Here is a 21189-nt window from a genome sequence, read left to right as displayed (position 1 = left end):
TGCCCGCAGGATGCGTTTTTTCTCCATAGGCTTGCATTAGCGACGCATTATGACGTATGGCCACACGTCGCATCCGTCGTGCGACGGATGCGTCGTGTTTTGGTGGACCGTCGGCACAAAAAAGTTACATATAACTTTTTTTGTGCCTCGTGTCCGCCATTTCCGACCGCGCATGAGTGGCGGAACTCCGCCCCCTCCTCCCCGGACATTACAATGGGGCAGCGGATGCGTTGAAAACCTGCATCCGCTGCCTCCGTTGTGCTACTTAACACACTGTCCGTCGGTACGTCTGGCCGACGGTTTGCGACGGCCCGTACCGATGGACTAGTGTGAAAGTAGCCTAAGTTTATTTTTCAAGCAAGCGGAAATACTCGATTAGGACAATGGCCTGCTCAGATAACACCTTATCTGAGCACGCTCGCTCATTACTAAAATCTACATAAACCCATTTATGCCCAAAAAAAGACAATAATCCTTTTATTGGATAACCCAAAAAAATAAATTTGCAGGCTTTCAGATGAAATATACTTTTTCTGCTAAGTCAATAAAAGTATCCCTTTTATAATAGTTTTGTGTTGTTTGGGCTTAAAAGTATTTACATCAATTTTCCTGCCTAAAATGGTAACACAATGACATTTTTATTGTATGCCATAATACCACAAGGAAATACATGAAATATCTTTAATTTAGTTGGTTTGTAATTGACATCCCTCTTCAATTGGGCATAGTCATACAGTGGGTATGGAAAGTATTCATACCCCTTTTAATTTTTCACTCTTTGTTTCATTGCAGCCCTTTAGTAATTTCAAAAAAGTTATTTTTTTCCTCATTAATATACACTCTGCACCCCATCTTGACTGAAAAATAAACAGAAATGTAGAAATTGCAGGTTTGACACTTCAAGCAACAGGCCCTGCAATTGTTTGGCAAGGACTGCAATGGGATCCAAACCAACGTACAAAATGTGGGGCAGTGAAAATGTCACACTGTGATGGTCTTAGGTAGAGGAGTAGGTCCTCAAAGTGTCCCTGGAACTGGGACCCTAACTTTCCCTGTCCCGGGGGTACTCTTGATGGTAGAGAGGCCCGAGTCTCCAACTTCACTATGCTCCTGTTAATCCATGGTCTGTCCCCCCCCACCCCATGGAGCTTGGGACAGAAATGTAATGTGAACAAGATACAGAAGATAATGTGTGCAAACTGTAAAGCGCTGCGGAATATGTTAGCGCTATATATAAAAAAAAGATTATTATAATTATAAGACAAAACAGGGATATCAGAAACCCTCTATCATACAAAAGCACCCACCAATAATAGGAAGGAGGAAAGAGACAGGGAGGATTAAACTAAGCAGGAAAAGGGACCAGTAGATAAACACACACGTAAAACAGAACACCTCTACAACAACTTCTCTACAAAACACTTAGCTTAAGCATACAACACAACAAGAGGAATCTCCAATAGCAACAACGAACACCTATTCAGCACAGCGTCTCCTAAAAGCAAGGACGCAAAGACTTCCCTGGCAGGACAGAGAAGGTCTGGCCAGGTTTTATGGGAAGAGTTAACAACCAGATCAGACGTAGCTGAAATGGAGCTGCATGTTTCTGACAAGCATAGAAGGGGTCATTACCCTCTTCAGTACCACACGAAACCAAACTCATTTAATATGGGATCCAAATACTCAGGCTAAATGGAAGATCTACGATTCACAATCTGCCCCCAGATCTCCCAGGTTGACGTATCACACTTGTGACACAAACCCTTTAGTTCCTGAAAATAATCTGGTAAAAAAAACACACCCGTCAATTCACAAAAAAGCTTGGTCCTGTCATGTAACTTTTCAAGGATGAGGCGTAGATTTATTGTGCCTTGGTGACAGATATTTGGATGAAGTTGCAAAAGAATGATTTGGGTAAAAGTAATAGTTTAAAAAAATGTCAAAAACTGCTTCATAAAATGTATTAGAACTGGAAACCGTGTTGTATAACAATATGGATTTTTTATGTAAATTCATGATTATACCCTTAGACAAAAATATGTATGGAAAATCACAGTTTTTGAAACTGTTAGATAATAAAAAATGAGAAGAAACTGATGCAGTCATTGGAAACCAAAATTCTAAATCTCTCCAAAAATCTAAATAAATAATTTACATCACAGGTAGACCCAGTTTGGGTACATTTTATCATGGCAACTCACAATGTGACTCAGTAGTATGTTTGCCTATAAGCAGTCCTGGGAAGGCCTGAGCATGCTACTGATGAGATAACAACAAATGGCGTCCTGTGGTCTCCTCCCAGATCTGGATAAAGGCACCAGTGAGCTTCTGGACACTCTTGGCACTACTTGGTGGCATCAAGTGTATTAATACATGAACTGCCAGAAGTTCTCAATAGGCCTCAGGTATTGGGACTGTGAGGGCCAGTTAATGGCTTCAATGCTTTCCTAGCTGCCCACATACTCTGGCCATGTGAGACGAGGCACTGTCCTGCACAAACAGGAATCCAGGACTCATTGCACCAGTGTAAGGTCAGACACTGGCTACCAAACATCAGTCAAAGTGACAGTGGCTATCATATGGAGGATTATGTGAGCCTGCAAGGCACATTCCTCTACAGACTGATCCACCGCTAAACTGGTTATGCTGGTTGATGTTACAGGTAGTATAATGTTCACCACAGCGACTCCAGTCTCCTTCACTTGTTCAGCATAAACCTGCTCTCATCTGTGAAGAGAATGGGGCGCCAAGGGCGGAGCAGGGAAGCTGCATGGTGCTGGGTTGTGAACAAAAGTCCCAACACAGGACATTCAGTCCTCATGCCTGAAACATAAACACTAGTAACCTGCTGGAGGTCAATTTGTACGTGTCTAGCATTGTAAATCCTATTTCTCCTTGCACAAATGAGAAATTAACAGTTAATGGTTGATACCATCCTATGTCCCTGTCCAACTCTTTGTGTAAAGACCAATGTTCTGGTGTCTGTTCCATGCTCTTGAGACTGTGCCAGAAGACACAAAAAACCTTCTTGTGATGGCACTTTTTTCTGTGCTGTCCAGGAGGAGCTGGACTATCTGTGCAACCTGAATGGGCTGCAGGAATCACCTCATTCTACCAGTAGTGACACCAGCAAAACACAAAACTAGAGAAGAATGAGTCAGGAAACATAAGGAAAGAGTGATTGTCGGAGGCCACCACCTGCACAACCATTCTCTTTTTGGGGGTGTATTGCTGTTCCTCTCCAGTGCTCGTGTTGTCACTTTCACTTGCAACAAAGCAGATAAAAGATATTCACAGTCGTTGGTGTTTTCTAACTGGACAGATTGTGATACCTCTGAAGTTTCATTGATTTGAAGTTATTCTGTCACATGCAAGTGTTCCCTTCATTTGTTGGAGCAGTATGAATACTATTAATAATAATAATAGTAAGAGGAAAAGCAATAATAATAGTAATAATAATAGTAATAATAATAATAGTAATAATAATAGTAATAATAGTAGTAATAATAATAACAATTAACAATAATAATAGTAATAATAATAATAAAAGTAATAATAATAGCAATAATAATAGTAATAATAATAGTAATAATAATAGCACTAATAGTAATAATAATAATAATAGTAATAATAATAGAAATAATAATAATAGTAGTAATAATGATAGCAATTAACAATAATAATAGTAATAATAGTAATAAAAGTTATAATAATAGCAATAATAATAATAGTAATAATGATAATTAGTAATAATATAATAATTATTATTATTATTATGTGCCAAAAGTTTTGATACAGTTTTGAACAGACCAAAACTAATATAAGGAATAATGGTTGGAAACATTGTGCAGTATCTTGGCTCCACATCAACACATCCACATTCTCAGCATATGGACTCTTTACTTAAGTGTGTAGACCTGTTTGCTCTACTTTACGACACTTCTTTGCTCTCCTTTATGGTCAGTTTGGTTATATTCTGTGGCGTTGATGCTCAAACATTAGCGAGCACTTAGGATGCCCATGTGATTCTGATTTGCAGTGTTATTTTTTTCCGCCTCTTACATAGCTGTTCCTTGTGGCGCCTTCAACTACAGATGTGCGGATGGGAGCTGTGTGAAAAAGACTAATCCACAATGTGACTCTGTAATGGACTGTGCGGACCACTCTGACGAACAGAACTGTGGTGAGAACTCATCAAGAACGAAGACCTATAACAGAATCCTCCGACATATTAACTTATGAATCCCAGGCTTATTACAGTGTAGGGCTGATTTATTCAGTATTTCGTTACATTTACTTATTTATTTCTTTTTTCAAGATGAGGTGGTCTTTTAATCACTTGCCATTTCTGAGCCAAAAGTAGCCAGAAAAGTTAATTTTTAACAACATCCTTGTCATGCTGCAGAGTTTAATTAAAAACAGATCTAAATGTAGCAAATGACAAATTAACTCTTCATAATAAAATAACAAAGCATGAATGGCGGTAAGTGACCCAATGACAGAGTAGGCCCCAGTGCTTTAACTGTAAGTGAGCTCATTGTTGTCTCCAACCCCTCAAAGATGAAAGGATACCTTACTAATGACCTCCCTTACAATCCCCATACAAACTAGTCTGAGGTCAGCTGAATTCTCCCAAATCGGCAATCTCGGCCAACACTCTGATGTGTATGGGGGCCTACAGGCTCTACTATGACAGATGGGGAGATAAGGATCCGGCTTGTACAATTTGGAATTGCTGATTCTTCTATTCTCGGTCTGCCAAAGGATGCAGTAGAGGTTGGGCGATTGAGTGCTCTTGTATATGGAAGAGTCGCTATTCATAGGTGTCGGCCGAACAGCAGTCTACAGTGTATGGTGGTCTTTATAATGGAGCAACAATGGTTGCAGTAGGATGTCAGTGGATCAAGGACAGTAAGCTTGCTTGTGCCTTTAATGACCTGTTTTATATGGTCATACATAGTACAATCTTTTCGAGAAATCGATACCCTAAAGCTGAAGAACCACAGAACTCTAAAATGATGCTACACAAGTAATATGTCTGTCCTAGACTACTGGTTTTAATGGACTTATTAATCTCGTAAAGAAATGACAACAGGTTCCATTAGTAATTAAAGAGGACAGGCGGTCACATAACAGTTTGCTGCAAATATATTATTTGGTCTCATTTTTTTTCCCAGTGTTTTCCTGAATCTGAAATTGTCTATCGTTTTTTCTTGTGCTTCTCCATTCCTGAGATATAGTCCCCTATTCCCTATATATAAATCTAGTCTTTTTAGCCAAGTGGGTCCGATCGTCAATTCTTCTGTGTGAGTGTCCATGAGTGTCATCAATATTACCTCTGAGGTTCCAAACTAATAAAGAGGATTGTGCTCAGGAGATCTGCAGAGCCCCTCATTCTACAGTGAAGTCCAAAGTCATACAAATCTGCAGAAAACATGAGTTTGTAAAAGCCCACGTGACATTGACCTCCTATTTCCCTCCTTAGACTGCGGTTTACAGGTCCTGCAGAACCGTATTATTGGAGGAACTTGGGCATCAGAAGGAGAATGGCCATGGCAGGCGAGTTTACAAGTAGGAGGATCACATATTTGTGGAGGATCCTTAGTGGCAGACCAGTGGATCCTGACTGCGGCTCATTGCTTTGCTCTCGAGAGGTAATATACAGAGTGTTTGTTGTGTTCCCATAAGAGGAAGCATTACGGACTGGTTATTGTCGCAACTCATCTCAAGGTTTACAATTACAATATAGATCTTTTATGGGTGGGTTAGTATTGGCTTGTACCAGAATAACATATTTATCCATCTCTCAGTGGCAAAACGACCTTGAACTTTACTCAGTGGAGCTCTGTTTCCAGCTTTATCGGTTATTTCCATTGTTGTAGTCCATCAGAGGAGCAGAAACTGGAATATAACCTAAACCTTACTGTGTATGAAGGACAGTCATGTTTCAAATATTAGAGCTCAGCAAAAAAAAGCCTGCAAAGAAGTTTTTAACCTTGGCTCCTAATGGCGGCTCAAATTTACAGTCATGGACAAAAACTAGACTGACGGAAATTTTCATTTTCACACAGTTTGCTGCTTTGATGTTGATGTTTTTAGATCTATTAGTTGGATATTTCTATGGTTACTGAAGTACAATTTTCAGCGTTTTTAAACTTTTATTGACAAATATCTTAAGTTTATTGCAAGCCTCAATATTACCAGTGTAGACCCTTATTTTTCAAGACTTCTGCCCTTCGTCCTGGCAGCTCCATATAAGCTTCTGAGCCAAACTCTGACTTATGACCACCCATTCTTGGCTTATCAGTGCATGCAGTTTTTCACAATTTATGTGTTCTTTTTTGTCCACCTACTTTTTGAGAATTGACCACAGGTTCTCAATAGAATTGAGATCAGGGCAATTTCCTGGCCATTGAATAAAAATGTACGCTTTGTTCACCGAGCCACTTATTTATAACTTTTGCCTTGTGACGTTGCCTCCATCATGTTAGAAATAGCAATGTTCATCATCAAATTTCTCCTGGATGTTGGGACAATTTGCTCTTGGAGGATGTTTAGATCCCATTCTTTATTCCTGACAGTGATCTTAGGAAAAAATTGTGGGAAAGTCCTCTCCAAAGATGAAAAGCTGCCACACAGGAATGGTCTCAGGAGGCTTTACTGTTGGCAGACACAGGACTCCTGGTAACCCTCAACTTTTCTTCTCCGGACAATCATTCTTCCAGATGTCCCAAACAGTCTGAAGGAAGCTTCATCAGTGAAAATAACTTTGTAGAAAGTAAAGGGATTCAACTGCAGAAGAATTGGGTAAAGCTATTTTCTCTGATGAAGCCCGTCAAACTATTTGGAAGGAAGATAATGTGAGCACTACCATGGGTCCTATGTCTGCCTATAGTAAAGCATCATGTGTGGGGGCTTCACATCCATGGAGGAGGCTCACTCACAATTTTGCCTAAGATCACTACCATGAATAAAGAATGGAATCTAAACATCCTCCAAGACCAACTTCTCCCAACCATCCAGGAGAAATCTTGTGATAGTAATAGACTACATATTTATAAAAAAAAATGATAGCAGCTCATTTTCTGATCACAAATTCCACTTTAATCATTTGCAGATTTTGCCTTTTATTTCATTTTTTTTGCTGCATTTAAATGTAGAAAGAGAAAGGTCTAATTTAAAGATTCAATGCATTGTAATGATCATGAAATGGACACATTCATAACATTTTGGCTTTACTATCCAGCTCCGAGCTGTGTCTCATAATCAGGGTGACATTTTAGAAAAATAGAAACGGATAACTGAATACAGATGATAGCAAAAGACATTCTTTCCCTCAGACCATGTTTTCTTGTGGCTAAAGGTGAAGTCCAATTTCTATTCAGTAGAATATTTAATGTAACGACCTAGGAACTTTCTGATGACAGTTATCAAAAATGAATGAACGTGTTAAATATTTATAAGATAGACAGTAACTAAAAAGTCAAAAGTCATGAACTGCATCGTCACATAAAGTACCACCCAAGAACACGGTGATGAAGACTGAGGACTACCAATTATCACAGATAGCTCGCACACCGGGCGTCATACATTTGACTTGGCATAGAAGTGTTTTCAACATTAGAAAGTGGAAAGGACAACCAAACGTCTAGCTGCAAGTCATAACTAATGAGGGAAAAGGTTCAGATCCTGGTATTTCAACAGATCCAATATTTTTCTTCTATCAGAAAAGTTGTCTGGCAGCATCTTAACCTCCCATTGCATAAAAGCAGTTTTGTGCACTTGACCACCCTAATAAAACTGCTAACCATTACCAATTGGCTAAATGTATTCCCTTACTGCATCACTCAACACCATCCATCAACATGTCCTACAATACTGGAGGTAGAATATAACGTTGTGCTCAAAAGTTTACATACCCCAGCAGAATTTTTGCTTTCTTGGCCTTTTATAAGAGAATAACAATGATGATAAAAACTTTTTCTCCACTCATGATTAGTGGTTGGGTGAAGCCATTTATTGTCAAACTACTGGGTTTTCTCTTTTTAAATGATAATGACAACCCAAAACACCCAAATGACCCTGATCAAAAGTTCACATACTCTGGTGATTGTGGCCTGATAACATGCACAGATGTTGACACAAATGGGTTTGAATGGCTACTAAAGGTAACATCCTCACCTGTGACCTGTTTGCTTGTAATCAGTGTGTGCATAAAAGCTGAGTGACTTTCTGGGATCCAGACAGACTCTTGCATCTTTCATCTAGCCACTGATGTTTCTGGATTGTGAGTCATGGGGAAAGCAAAAGAATTGTCAATGGATCTATGGGTACCGTCACACAGTGAAATTTTCATCGCTACGACGGCACGATTCGTGACGTTCTAGCGATATCATTACGATATCGCTGTGTCTGACACGCTACTGCGATCAGACACCACGCTGAGAATCGTACGTCGTAGCAGATCGTTTGGAACTTTCTTTCGTCGCTTGATCACCCGCTGACATCGCTGGATCGTTGTGTGTGACAGCGATCCAGCGATGCGTTCGCTTGTAACCAGGGTAAACATCGGGTAACTAAGCGCAGGGCCGCGCTTAGTAACCCGATGTTTACCCTGGTTACCAGCGTAAACGTAAAAAAACCAAACAGTACATACTCACATTCCGGTGTCTGTCCTCCGGCGTCTCAGCTTCTCTGCACTGTGAGCGCCTGCCGGCCGGAAAGCGAGCACAGCGGTGACGTCACCGCTCTGCTTTCCGGCTATGGTGCTTACACAGTGCAGAGAAGCAGAACGCTGGGGGACAGACACTGGAATGTGAGTATGTACTGTTTGTTTTTTTTACGTTTACGCTGGTAACCAGGGTAAACATCGGGTTACTAAGCGCGGCCCTGCGCTTAGTAACCCGATGTTTACCCTGGTTACCCGGGGACTTCGGCATCGCTCCAGCGCCGTGATTGCAAAGTGTGACCGCAGTCTACGACGCTGGAGCGATAATCATACGACGCTGCGACATCACGGATCGTGCCGTCGTAGCGATGAAAATGGCACTGTGTGATGGTACCCTATGGGAAAAGGTAGTTGAACTGTATAAAACAGAAAAGGGATACAAAAAGATATTCAAGGAATTGATAATGCCAATCAGGAGCATTCAGACTGTGATTAACAAATGGAAAATCAGGGGCTTTGTAAAAGCAAAAACACGGTCAGGTAGACCAACAAAAGTGTCATCCACAACTGCCAGGAAAATTGTTCTGGATGTCAAGAAAAACCAACAAATAACATCAGCTGAAATACTGGACTCTCTGAAAACTAGCGATGTGCCTGTTTCAAGAAGCACAATAAGAAGGAACTTGAAGAAAAATGGGCTGCATGGTCGAGTTGCCAGAAGAAAGCGATTACTGCACAAATTCCACAAAGTATCTCGCCTACAATACACAAAACAGCACAGAGACAAGACTTAACACTTCTGGAACAAGGTAATTTGGAGTGATGAGACCAAAATTGAACTTTTTGGCCACAACCATAAACGTTTCATTTGGAGAGAAGTCAACAAGGCCTATGATGAAGGGAGCACCATTCCTACTGTAAAGCATGGAGGTGGATCGCTGATGTTTCGGGGATGTGTGAGCTACAAAGGCACAGGAAACTTGGTCAAAGTAGAAGGAAAGATGAATGCAGCATGTTATTAGCAAATACTGGAGGAAAATTTGCACTCATCAGCCCAGAAGCTGCGCATGGGACGTACTTGAACATTCCAAAATGACAATGATCCAAAACACAAGGCCAAGTCGACCTGTCATTGGCTACAGCAGAACAAAGTGAAGGTTCTGGAGTGGCCATCTCAGTCTCCTGACCTCAATATCATTGAGCCACTCTGGGGAGATCTCAAGCATGCAGTTCATGCAAGACAGCCCAGGAATTTACAGGAACTGGAGGCTTTTTGCCAAGAAGAGTGGACAAATTTACCATCGGAGAAAATAAAGAACCTCATCCACAAATACCACAAAAGACTTCAAGCTGTCATTGATGTTAGAGGGGGCAATACACGGTATTAAGAAATGGGGTATGTAAACTTTTGATCAGCGTCATTTGGATCTTTTCGATTGCATTATAATTTAAAAAGAGAAAACACAGTAGTTTGACAATAAATGATTTCACGCAACCACTAACCATGAGTGGAGAAAAAGTTTTTGTGTTATTGTTCATATTCTCTGAAAAAAGGCCAAGAAAGCAAAAATTCTGCCGGGTTATGTAAACTTTTAAATGCAACTGTATTTACTTAGAACAGAAGTAAACTTTTCAATATTTTTCATATGTTTTTGAAATTAATATAGTAGTGCTGGTTAACTGGGGTCTTTGTGCTCTATTTTATGCCTGACAAAGAGTAAAGTGGAGTATGGGTTCAACTAAAAGTGCATCTGTACATTGCTCACTAATATAAGGTGAGCGCTTCTGCCCCTTGTTGTGAGTGAAAAGTGGTGGTCTCAGAGCCCAGATCCCCATGATCAACACTACTATAGAGGGGCTATAGCATATCAAATGATTTAGTTACCTTTCAGTTGTAGTGATTACAGATTATCATTGCTGGATTTGAAGACAATCCGCCATTGGTTGCAGTGTAATCATTTTTAGGACTTTTGATCTCTATGCACTTAGATACAAGTTCTGTTCATCTAATTATTGTTGTTCAGTTGTCATCCTTTTGTAAAAAATCCAGCATGAATACAAAAAAGCTGGATCCGTTAAAATCAGAGCAAAAACAGATGCACACTTAGGTTTCGTTTTGCATCCGTTTTTGATCCGTTTGTAATGATCCTTTCCACTAAAAGAATCTCTGAATATATGTAGCGCCCGATTTATAATTTGCATTTTTAAAGTCACTTTACTTTTTTTTTTCTCGGTGGTATTAGCTGCTGTGTTGGAGGAAAATTCTTCAACATTTCGCACATAGTTCACGAATTTTGTGCAAAGTTTTTTCTGTTTTGTACTGTGTTTGCTACTTTTTTGGTGAAGAAAGTCACATGTATGCCAAAACATTGGCATACTGAAAAACACATCGGGAGGATGTGGGGCTGACTGGAGTGGAGTTGCACCAAATTTTGCAACTTTTGAGAAAGTCATAAATGATGAATCAGCTGAAAACATCTGGAATCACTAAACGCTGTCCACAAAATGGGAAGAAAAAACAGGCAAGCACATATAAAAGTTAAGGCCATGTGCACACTTCAGGATTTTTCACGTTTTTTCCGCGTTTTTTCGCTATAATAACGTGATAAAAACGTGAAAAAAACGTGAAAAAAACGCTAACAAATGCCTCCTACTATTTACAGGGTATTCCGCATTTTTTGTGCAAATGTTGCATTTTTTTCCGCTAAAAAATCGCATCGCGGAAAAAAAAGCAACATGTTCATTAAATTTGCAGAATTGCGGGGATTCCGCACACCTAGAAGCGCATTGATCTGCTTACTTCCCGCACGGGGCTGTGCACACCATGCGGCAAGTAAGCAGATTATGTGCGGTTGGTACCCAGGGTGGAGGTGAGGAGACTCTCCTCCACGGACTGGGCACCATATAATTGTTAAAAAAAAAGAATTAAAATAAAAAATAGTGATATACTCACCTTCGATGGCCCCGGAGGCATGCTGCCGCTTCCGTTCCTTTAGATGGTCTGTGTGAAGGACCTGCGATGACGTCGCGGTCTTGTGATTGGTCGCGTGACCGCTCATGTGACCGCTCACGCGACCAATCACAAGCCGCGACGTCATCGAAGGTCCTGCACACACACAGCATCTATAGGAATGGACGCCGCTGAGGAGATCGTCTGTCTGCAGGTGAGTATAACCTTTTTTTTTTCTTTTTTTTAATTATTTTTAAACATTCTATCTTTTACTATTGATGCTGCATAGGCAGCATCTATAGTAAAAAGTTGGTCACACTTGTCAAACACTATGTTTGACAAGTGTGACCAACCTGTCAATCAGTTTTCCAAGCGATGCTACAGATCGCTTGGGAAACTTTAGCATTCTGCAAGCTAATTACGCTTGCAAAATGCTAAAAAAAAAACGCGAAAAAAACGCAAAAAAAATGCGGATTTCTTGCAGAAAATTTCCGGTTTTCTTCAGGAAATTTCTGCAAGAAATCCTGACGTGTGCACATACCCTAAAAAGGCCCAAATACAGTACAATAATGATTTGGGTAAAAACACAAAAACACACAAAGTCAGACAAAAATGGGCGCAAAGGCAATGATGAATCGGGGGTATGGTGTCCTTGGGCACAGGGCCGTATTTGGCTTTCATGCTGCCCTTTCGTGATCACACCCCTTACTGATGTCACACACTGAGTCTCTGCACACAACATCTACTGTATATAAGGTAGATCTACTCTGTAAAATGCTTTAAAAAGCACAAATTAAACACTAAAAGAATGAGCGTCTGCACTTGCTGCGTACAGGTTCATTCTTTTGAGCGTGTTTTTAACACCTTCAGCTTTTGAAAGTCATTAAGAGATTAAAATAGGTGACCTAACCATTGCTTCAGTGAGGAGAGGCCTAGTGATATAGAGACATGCTGCAGTCTTCTCATTCACCCTCCTCTTTACTGAAGGTGTTCAAAAGGAAGCCAAGAGCAGACAGGTAGCAGGCAGAGCGAACCTGCAGCCACATTGTGTGCACCCACACTGACACCTGGAGCGCGCTGCTGCACTCATCCAGTGTCGCTGGTTTAACACTAGAGTTTTTTTTTTCAAATCAGGCAAAATCCGTTATTTCAGCCAAATTCTGATCCTTTCAGGATCCAGTTTTTGCCCATTAACTTTAATGGTGTCAGGTAGAATCCAGTTACTTCAGGTTGCTTCCTGACACCATTAAACTGAATGGACAAAAACCTGATTTTGCCTGACTTGAAAAAAACACAAGTGTGAAACCAGCCTCAGTGAGTAAGAGCAGACTTGCAAGCTGATATTAGACAGCACTTACTTTTACTAACGGAGCACTGACAATAAAGACAAGCTTTAGTATACAAATATGAGAGTGCTGTGAAACTTCCTCATTTGCATATTAAATAAAGTAGATTTAAATTTATAGTGCCAATAAAATTACTCTATAGGAATATGCCCCCTAATCCCCATTCTAAAGCACCAGCCTCCCCTGTTCACCAGTATACAGCAGCACCAGCCTCCCTTGTCACCACTATACAGCAGCACCAACCTCCCGTCACCAGTATACAGCAGCACCAGCCTCCCCTGTTCACCAGTGTATAGCAGCACCAGCCTACCCTGTTCACCAGTATATAGCAGCACCATCCTCCACTGTCACCAGTATATAGCAGCTCCAGCCTCCCCTGTTCACCAGTATACAGCAGCACCAGCCTCCCCTGTTCACCAGTATACAGCAGCACCAACCTCCCGTCACCAGTATACAGCAGCACCAACCTCCCCTGTTCACCAGTGTATAGCAGCACCAGCCTACCCTGTTCACCAGTATATAGCAGCACCATCCTCCACTGTCACCAGTATATAGCAGCTCCAGCCTCCCCTGTTCACCAGTATACAGCAGCACCAGCCTCCCCTGTTCACCAGTGTATAGCAGCACCAGCCTCCCCTGTTCACCAGTATACAGCAGCTCCAGCCTCCCTTGTTCAACAGTAAACAGCAGCACCAGCCTCCCCTGTTCACCAGTATACAGCAGCACCAGCCTCACCTGTTCACTATTATACAGCAGCACAAGCCTCCCCTGTTCACCATTATACAGCAGCACCAGCCTCCCCTGTTCACTATTATACAGCAGCCTCCCCCCCATCTTCAGCTCTATGAGCGCTCACCTGCTTTTGTGTCCTCCTCACATGCACAGATGCTGCAGCACCTCAGATGCAGGGACCTCTCTGACCTCGGAAGTTGCGGTTCCACTACTTCCTGGGTCAGTCAGCTCCCTGCATCGAGTTGAATATGGAGGTGCGCTCTTGCCCCCTCCTCCCCCGAAAAGACAACAACAGATTTCCTGGATTGTGAAATGGAGGGGAAGGGAGTTTAAAAAAGAATTAAAAAAAAAAGAAGTTCTTCCCTGTCTTGGTGCTGATCCCTGCAGCCGACGCCCTAGGCACGTGCCATCCAGTGCCTAGTGTTTAAAACACGGATCCATTACCGGATGACATGGTTTCCCATAGACAATTTAAAAAAGAAAACTTATCCAGTTGCTATCCTTTTTTTTGGTGGAGGGTGGCAGACAAAAAGGTTGTGCAGACTACTTTTTTTGAACCAGCTAAAAACGGATTGTAGACAAACGGGACACATTTTATGACTTTCGTCCCAACAAATGGATGGATCTGGTACTGGAACAGGTTATTTCTGTTTGCCATCCCAAAAAAGATTCAACACTGGAAATAACTATTGGATTTGTGAAAATAGACTTATTCTCACGCTATATGTCTAATTTATATATCTCTTTATTGTCTACGTTGTCTGAACATTTCAGTCTTTCCACTCCGGAAGTTTGGACGGTCATTTTGGGAAAAGTACGCCTTAGTAGAAGAACCGGGAAGGAGATGGCATTCAAAGTTAGACAGCTGATCATCCATCCTTACCACGATCAGGACACGCATGACTACGACATAGCCCTTGTCCGGCTGGACCATCCTGTTCCCCTCATCTCTTCGCATGTCCAACCAGTTTGTCTTCCTGCCAGTACCCACCATTTCCCTACTGGTTCAACATGTTGGGTGGCAGGTTGGGGAGCAATACGTGAGTACGGTAAGTCTTGGATGTTTTAACCTCTTCAATCAGTTTCCAATTTTTAATTTTTTGCACTTTCCTTCCCTTCTTCGAAGAACCTTAACTCATTTCATTTTTCATCAACGTATGAGTATGGGGGATTTTTTTTAGCAGTCTTAAATTACACCATTAATTTTACCATATAACTGAAAAATGGGAAAAAACGTTCAACTGGACTGTCTGGCACGTGACACCTAGTCTTGTAGTAGTGATAATCTGCTGCTGATAAAACACTGATTGTATTGAAACTATGACACAGCCTAATATGTGAGAGATCTCTGGAATCAGGCTCTGTGGCCCTACAGCATGTTGCTCTCAGATTAAATAGCAAAAACCTGCTTACAGATTCCCTATAAAAGCAACTGTCAGAGATTGACAGTAATGTTATAGCATCTGACCAGCCAAATACCGCAGTATAAAGCAGAGCATGATATCAGTGCATCTGTACCTATCTGAACCATACTTTGTATTTTAGGTCCTGCTAGTGACTATCTTCTGATGGTTGACCTTAAGTTAATTTCCCAAGATATCTGCTCCGACCTCTACCACTATCAGATAAGTCCACGGATGTTCTGCGCAGGGTATTTTGATGGGACTAAAGATGCGTGTATGGTACGTCATTACGCAATGGCTTTAAATGTTAGTTCACCATTTAATTAGACCTTAGATATTTGTATCTGTGGATCTGAGTACTGACTAAAATCCCTTAAACAGATATTTCATGATTGAATATATTAATTAATGAATGTAATTTAGAATTTAGGAAATCAGGCCATTTATTACTTACCAGGTTAAAAACCTGCTCACATCCCATTGTTATACCAGAGCTGTCTGTTTGATAAATGGCATAGACCAGAGCGTCTCAGCTTTGTCTACTGGGACCAGAACCTGGTAATCCCCGGTCATCATCCGTGGTCAAAGTCAATGCCAGTGCTATAGTGAATGCTAATTTATCTCCTAGACCCAGAATACTGTTGAAATAAGCAGTAATATTGCAGTATCTGATTGCTGCAGTCAGAGTCTGTGCTGCAGGCGTAATGACCGCTCTTGTGGAAATAAACTCTAGCCTCACAATTTGAGAAGCTCTGGTTTAGATCAAGGATAAGTCCCGTGTAATGCATCCATGAGGAACGGAATAATACTAAGCATTGTGTCATATCATCCATTTAGCAGCAGCAACATAAGATGTGTGCCGGCCTGCCGGGTCATATGAAGCATGATAATCAGGGTCAGTCCCAAAATAGCAAGTTATCCCCTATCCAAAAACTGCGAGAACTTGCTGATCACAAGAGCACCACTCGCACTCGCTAGTACTGCCATCTAGTGAACAGACCTCTGGTGCCCCGCGAAGAAGCTCTGCAGCTCCATCTTGAATGGAAGGAGGAGTGCATGCTCATGTTCTTCTCTATTACAGCAGGACTGGGCAATTCATTTTCCCGAGGGGCCACATGAGGAACAGTGACTGTTGCAGAAGGCCGAATGAATGCGTTGAAATTAGATCTGCTCATTATTAAACTTATTATTATTTTACATTAATTTTATGTCAAATCAAATTTACTGATTTTGTTAAAGTTTATTAAAAGCAGTAAATCATACTGCTCCTGTTATTCAGACCATGTACTATGATGAATACTATGTACTATGATGAATAGTATGATGTCCCCAAAGCCCCCACACACAGTATGATGGCCCCACAGCTCCCCACACACAGTATAATGGACCCCATAACCTCCAGTACACAATATGATGTCCCCAAAGCCCCCACACACAGTATGATGGCCCCACAGCTCCCCACACACAGTATAATGGACCCCATAACCTCCAGTACACAATATGATGTCCCCAAAGCCCCCACACACAGTATGATGGTCCCACAGCTCCCCACACACAGTATAATGGACCCCATAACCTCCAGTACACAATATGATGTCCCCAAAGCCCCCACACACAGTATGATGGTCCCACAGTTCCCCACACACAGTATAATGGACCCCATAACCTCCAGTACACAATATGATGTCCCCAAAGCCCCCACACACAGTATGATAGTCCACAGCCCCCAATACACAGTATGATGCCCCTTACAGCCCCAGCACAGTATGATGACCCCCACAACCCTACACACAATATGAAATCCCACAGCCAACCAAAAAGTAGGATACAAGACACGTGGTCTCCTCAAAGTATGATCGCCCACACAGTATCAATCTCCCACAAAGTATAATCACGCCACAGTATTATCTGCGATAGCCCCCCAACAAAGTATGATGGCTCCCATAGCTCTCCAAACAGTATTATGACCAAACACAGTTTGAACCCCTACAACTCCCTATATACAGAATGATGACCGGCACAGTATTATCCCACATATCACGCAACACATTATTATGTTCACCACAGCCTCCAGACCTTATTATTGTCCCCACAACGTCTTATACACAGCCCTCAAACACAGAATGATGACCCCCCATAGTATGATCCCCCTCAGCTCCCAAACACGATACGATCCCCAACAACTCCCAGACACTGAACGATGACCTCCTCAGTATGATACCACACAGGGCCCAACTCAGTATGATTGCTCCACAACCCACCCAACCGTAACGCAGTATGATGACCTCCCATAGTCCCCCACACAGTATGATCCCCCACAGTCCCGAAACGTAAAGTAAAGGATGGACTTCACAGTATAATCGCCACAGACACCATCAACATAATGATGGCCCCATGTACTCCCACCACAAGTCAATGAAAAAACCCAAGCAAACGCTACTCACCTCACCCCTGCTCCCTGGAGCACTGCTCTGGTCTGTGTACTGACTAAGAGACAAACATACACATCTGACCTAATTAAGATTGGACTCTGCAGAGCCGTGTTCTTGGGGTTAGGTGGTTATCTTTGAAATAAGAATTTCAGCTTTGGGGTCTGCCCACTTGAGTCTGCCAAGGGAATCATAAACACACATATACTCAACATACAGTACGTCTAAAGAGTTTGAATGGAATGCATGGTTGCACATCTTCAGGGTTTGCATTCATGGCACAAAAATAACCTATAACCCATAAACATAAGTCATAAACATATTAAATATGTTTATTATTTTTCTGAATGCCTTTATTTTTAATGTACACATTTTTATGTTTTTTTTTTATATTTAAACACATTTTTATATTCCTTTATTAGTCCAATTTAGTGAATCCATGATGTACTACACAGGATACATCTATGGGCCATAATAATCTAGTGCACTAGCAAGAGCCGGTTCAAAGGATCAGCGGAGGTCTATCCCAATGCAGTGGAGGACCTGGAGAGCCATAGCTCAGACCTTCTAAAACATTCCCCATGTGATTGCGATGGCCATTTTGGACTCTTATAAAGGTGTCCCTGAACATGTGAATGGCGACACTCATCAGCATGATGCAATCTTCTTTTATTACACTTTTAGCAGTTACTCAATAATACCATAGATTGTAGGGGAGCTTACTAACCAACTTCTTCTATTGCAGGGTGACTCTGGCAGTCCTCTTGTATGTCAAGAACCAGGGGGGCGCTGGTTCCAGGTTGGACTGGTAAGCTGGGGCGCAGGCTGTGCCATTCCGAAATTTTATGGTGTATACAGTCGAATTACTAAATTTGTTGGGTGGATCAACAATGTCACAGGCTAAGCGAACAAGTAATACTCCAATAGTAACGTTAACTTGATGTCAAGAATTTCCTCCTACTACTGAAGACTGTCAAAGATCGAGAAGTGCATATACACCCAGGACTGTAGAGAATAACAGCGAAAGTTATCATTATCAATGCTAACATTTTGTTCCACTCATTGAAAAAATAACAACGCATTTTCCAAGAAATCTGAACAGTGATAGATGAAAGCCGACATGAGTCAAGTCCTGCAATTTGAAATTAATCAAACAGTCTGCCCAAAAAGGATTATAAGGATATTCCACATTAATGAAGAATAGGAACAGATTTAATTAAAACAACATGGGTGTCATGAGTTTATTTGGCGGATGGTAAAGTTTTTTACTGAAGTGAAAAAAAGGCAATCTCTTATTAAATGGAGAAAATCAATTTATGATGATATTTTTGGGGGGTTACAGGAGAAATCACCACTGTATTTTTATGTTGGCCTCTTCTATCAACATACTGTGTAACCCTCATCTCTCTTCTCCTGAACACGCTTCTAAGGTAAGGTACGACCATGAAGGTTGAACTTTGATGTGGTCAAATCAGTTTAGAAGACTGTTCAGGGGAAGAGAGATAAGGCTCTACCCTCAGAGGAGCTTCCAGACTGATTTGCTGGTAACACATTCTGTAGTCTGCAATGTACTTTCATACTTTGAAGCTGGTCAAGTAGACAGTATAACATTTAAAAAAAAAAACATGGTGTTCTCTTGTGGATAATAAAGGGAGATTCACTAAAAAGAGGCCTCAAATATTCTAAACCAAATCTAAACAAAAAAAAACCATTACATCTCGTGACGTATGGGATGCGGAGAAGTGATCTCCGTTTTCAGACATATTTTGACCCACGGCGCTCCATGTTCCTGAGCATATCGGCAAGCAGATCAGAGGGAATAGTAGCAATTTCAAGTTGGATGTTTGTCTTCAAATCTTCCACAGTGGGAGTCTTGGTCCAATAGACTTTTGCTTTGAGCCATACCTCAAAAGGAAGAAGTTTGGTGTTGTCAGATCCAGCCCCAAGCCCCTTTAAAATTATCCTGTTGCCAAAAGAGGACAGAATTTGTGCCTTGCTCCTTGCCATTACATGACACATTGTCCCATTTTTGCTGGAAGTAAACTTTCCTTGACTCATAATCATCCAGTTGATTCACAAACTGTTCAAAAATGTCCAGGTACACATCAATGTTCACAGTGGTGTCAAAGACATTTGGGCCTAAGATGTACAACTGAGACATTGCACGTCATACACCGAATTGTTCATCGTGGAGTGTGTTTTTTAGCGAGTAACTAGGAGATTTTCAGCGGCCTATACATGAGTGTCTGGCGCCTACCTCATCACTCCTGTCTTGTTCTCAGCTCCATATACTGTGGAGCTCAGTGCTTGTCACTTCGTTCAGATTTCTTCATTCTAGCGAGAGTAATCAGAGAATATTCGGGGCCTCTTTCAAGTGAATCGTCCTGTAAATGCATTAAAGTAAAAAATGTCCCCATCGGTGGTAAACATTGTTGGCCTGGCCTGAATGGTGCGGACCAACCTCTGAAGTCAGTCATTTCAAAGGGCCATGATGCTCTGGCAAGTGGAATACCATGTCATTGTTTGCACAGGAATAATTGCTTATGAGAAGGGACTGCATGGGTTAGTATTGTAATTCAGTCTCATTTACTTGGCCCCCTCGTTTTTCTAAACAGCAGTGGTCTCGGTCGTACGGATTAGCCATCAATGTTTAAGTTCCGGAAACCCCTTTAAAGGGAATCTGTCAGTGGGTTTAACCCTCCTAAGCTGTCTATGTGGGCATGAACGTCATCGGAATTTGAATAAAGTGATACCTTGATATCTGTGATCTTAATTTGTAAAAGCTGTTAAGATCTATGGGTGTTACCAGTGTGAGACATGTAATGACTGACAGTCTGCTCTCCTGATCTACATGTCTCACACTGGTAACTCCCTCTTTCATTTTATAATAATCTCTGGAGGCAGATTCTAAGGAAGATCTATGTCCGGCCCATAGATCTTAGAAAGTAATTTACATATTGAGAAAAATATGAATTACTCTGGAATAAGGCAACAGCATGCAGATATCAAAGTATCATTTTATTCAATTTCCTATTACCTACATACCCATATAGGTGGCTTAAGAAGGTTGATCCCACTGACAGAATCTTTTCAAACGAGAACTATGCAAAAAAAATCCATTATTTGAATAAATTATTTTTTTTCTAAATATGTGGCTTTATAAAAATGAATAAAACTACTGAATCAAGGGCTTTAATGGATCTGATTCCCCAGCAGGAATCCGGTGAGAACGATCCCAGCATGCCTAATGGCTTCCCACTATTGTATAGGGCAATACTTACAGTCAGAACATAAGATCTGGACTCTATGAGAAGATGCTGGAAAGCAAATGATCCATATGCTCTTCCTAAACAGGACTGCTCTGTAGTCTATGTCCGTCCCACTCCGCACAATTCACTTTATGTCCAATACATCACAATATAAAACTGATCAAGTCCTTTCAGCCAAAAAAAGTTTATTCTTTATCCTTACTTATAAAAAGATGGTAAAATAAAATTCACCCAAGATAAGACATGCACTTCATATGAGTGAATTATTTTTAAGAGTATAAGATACTAATTTCTTGATTGTTCGCCTTTCGGAAGGGCTACTAGGTGTAACGTAGTGAACACTGTGTATTGTGGGCTTGCATGAGCGCATATCAATAAACAATGAGACACGC

At 41.2% G+C, this 21189-nt stretch overlaps 1 protein-coding gene across 3 annotated transcripts in view; it reads left to right on the top strand.

Moving 5' to 3' along the window:
• TMPRSS6 (transmembrane serine protease 6) overlaps nucleotides 1-21189 on the top strand; it is a 106756-nt gene extending 85567 nt beyond the window's left edge. For 2 of the 3 annotated variants that reach the window (XM_077277726.1, XM_077277725.1), the window contains 5 exons: nucleotides 4067-4183; nucleotides 5486-5654; nucleotides 14471-14745; nucleotides 15242-15378; nucleotides 18274-18753. In XM_077277726.1, coding sequence (XP_077133841.1) covers nucleotides 4067-4183; nucleotides 5486-5654; nucleotides 14471-14745; nucleotides 15242-15378; nucleotides 18274-18432 — 857 coding nt within the window. In that variant the 3' untranslated portion in view covers nucleotides 18433-18753. Of the gene's footprint in view, nucleotides 1-4066; nucleotides 4184-5485; nucleotides 5655-14470; nucleotides 14746-15241; nucleotides 15379-18273; nucleotides 18754-18870 lie in introns of those variants that run through there. The other variant, XM_077277727.1, reaches the window with a different exon arrangement.

This window comes from Ranitomeya variabilis, chromosome 8, assembly GCF_051348905.1.
Source record: "Ranitomeya variabilis isolate aRanVar5 chromosome 8, aRanVar5.hap1, whole genome shotgun sequence".
Taxonomy (NCBI): Eukaryota; Metazoa; Chordata; class Amphibia; order Anura; family Dendrobatidae; genus Ranitomeya; species Ranitomeya variabilis.
This window is presented reverse-complemented; position numbering and strand designations above follow the sequence as displayed.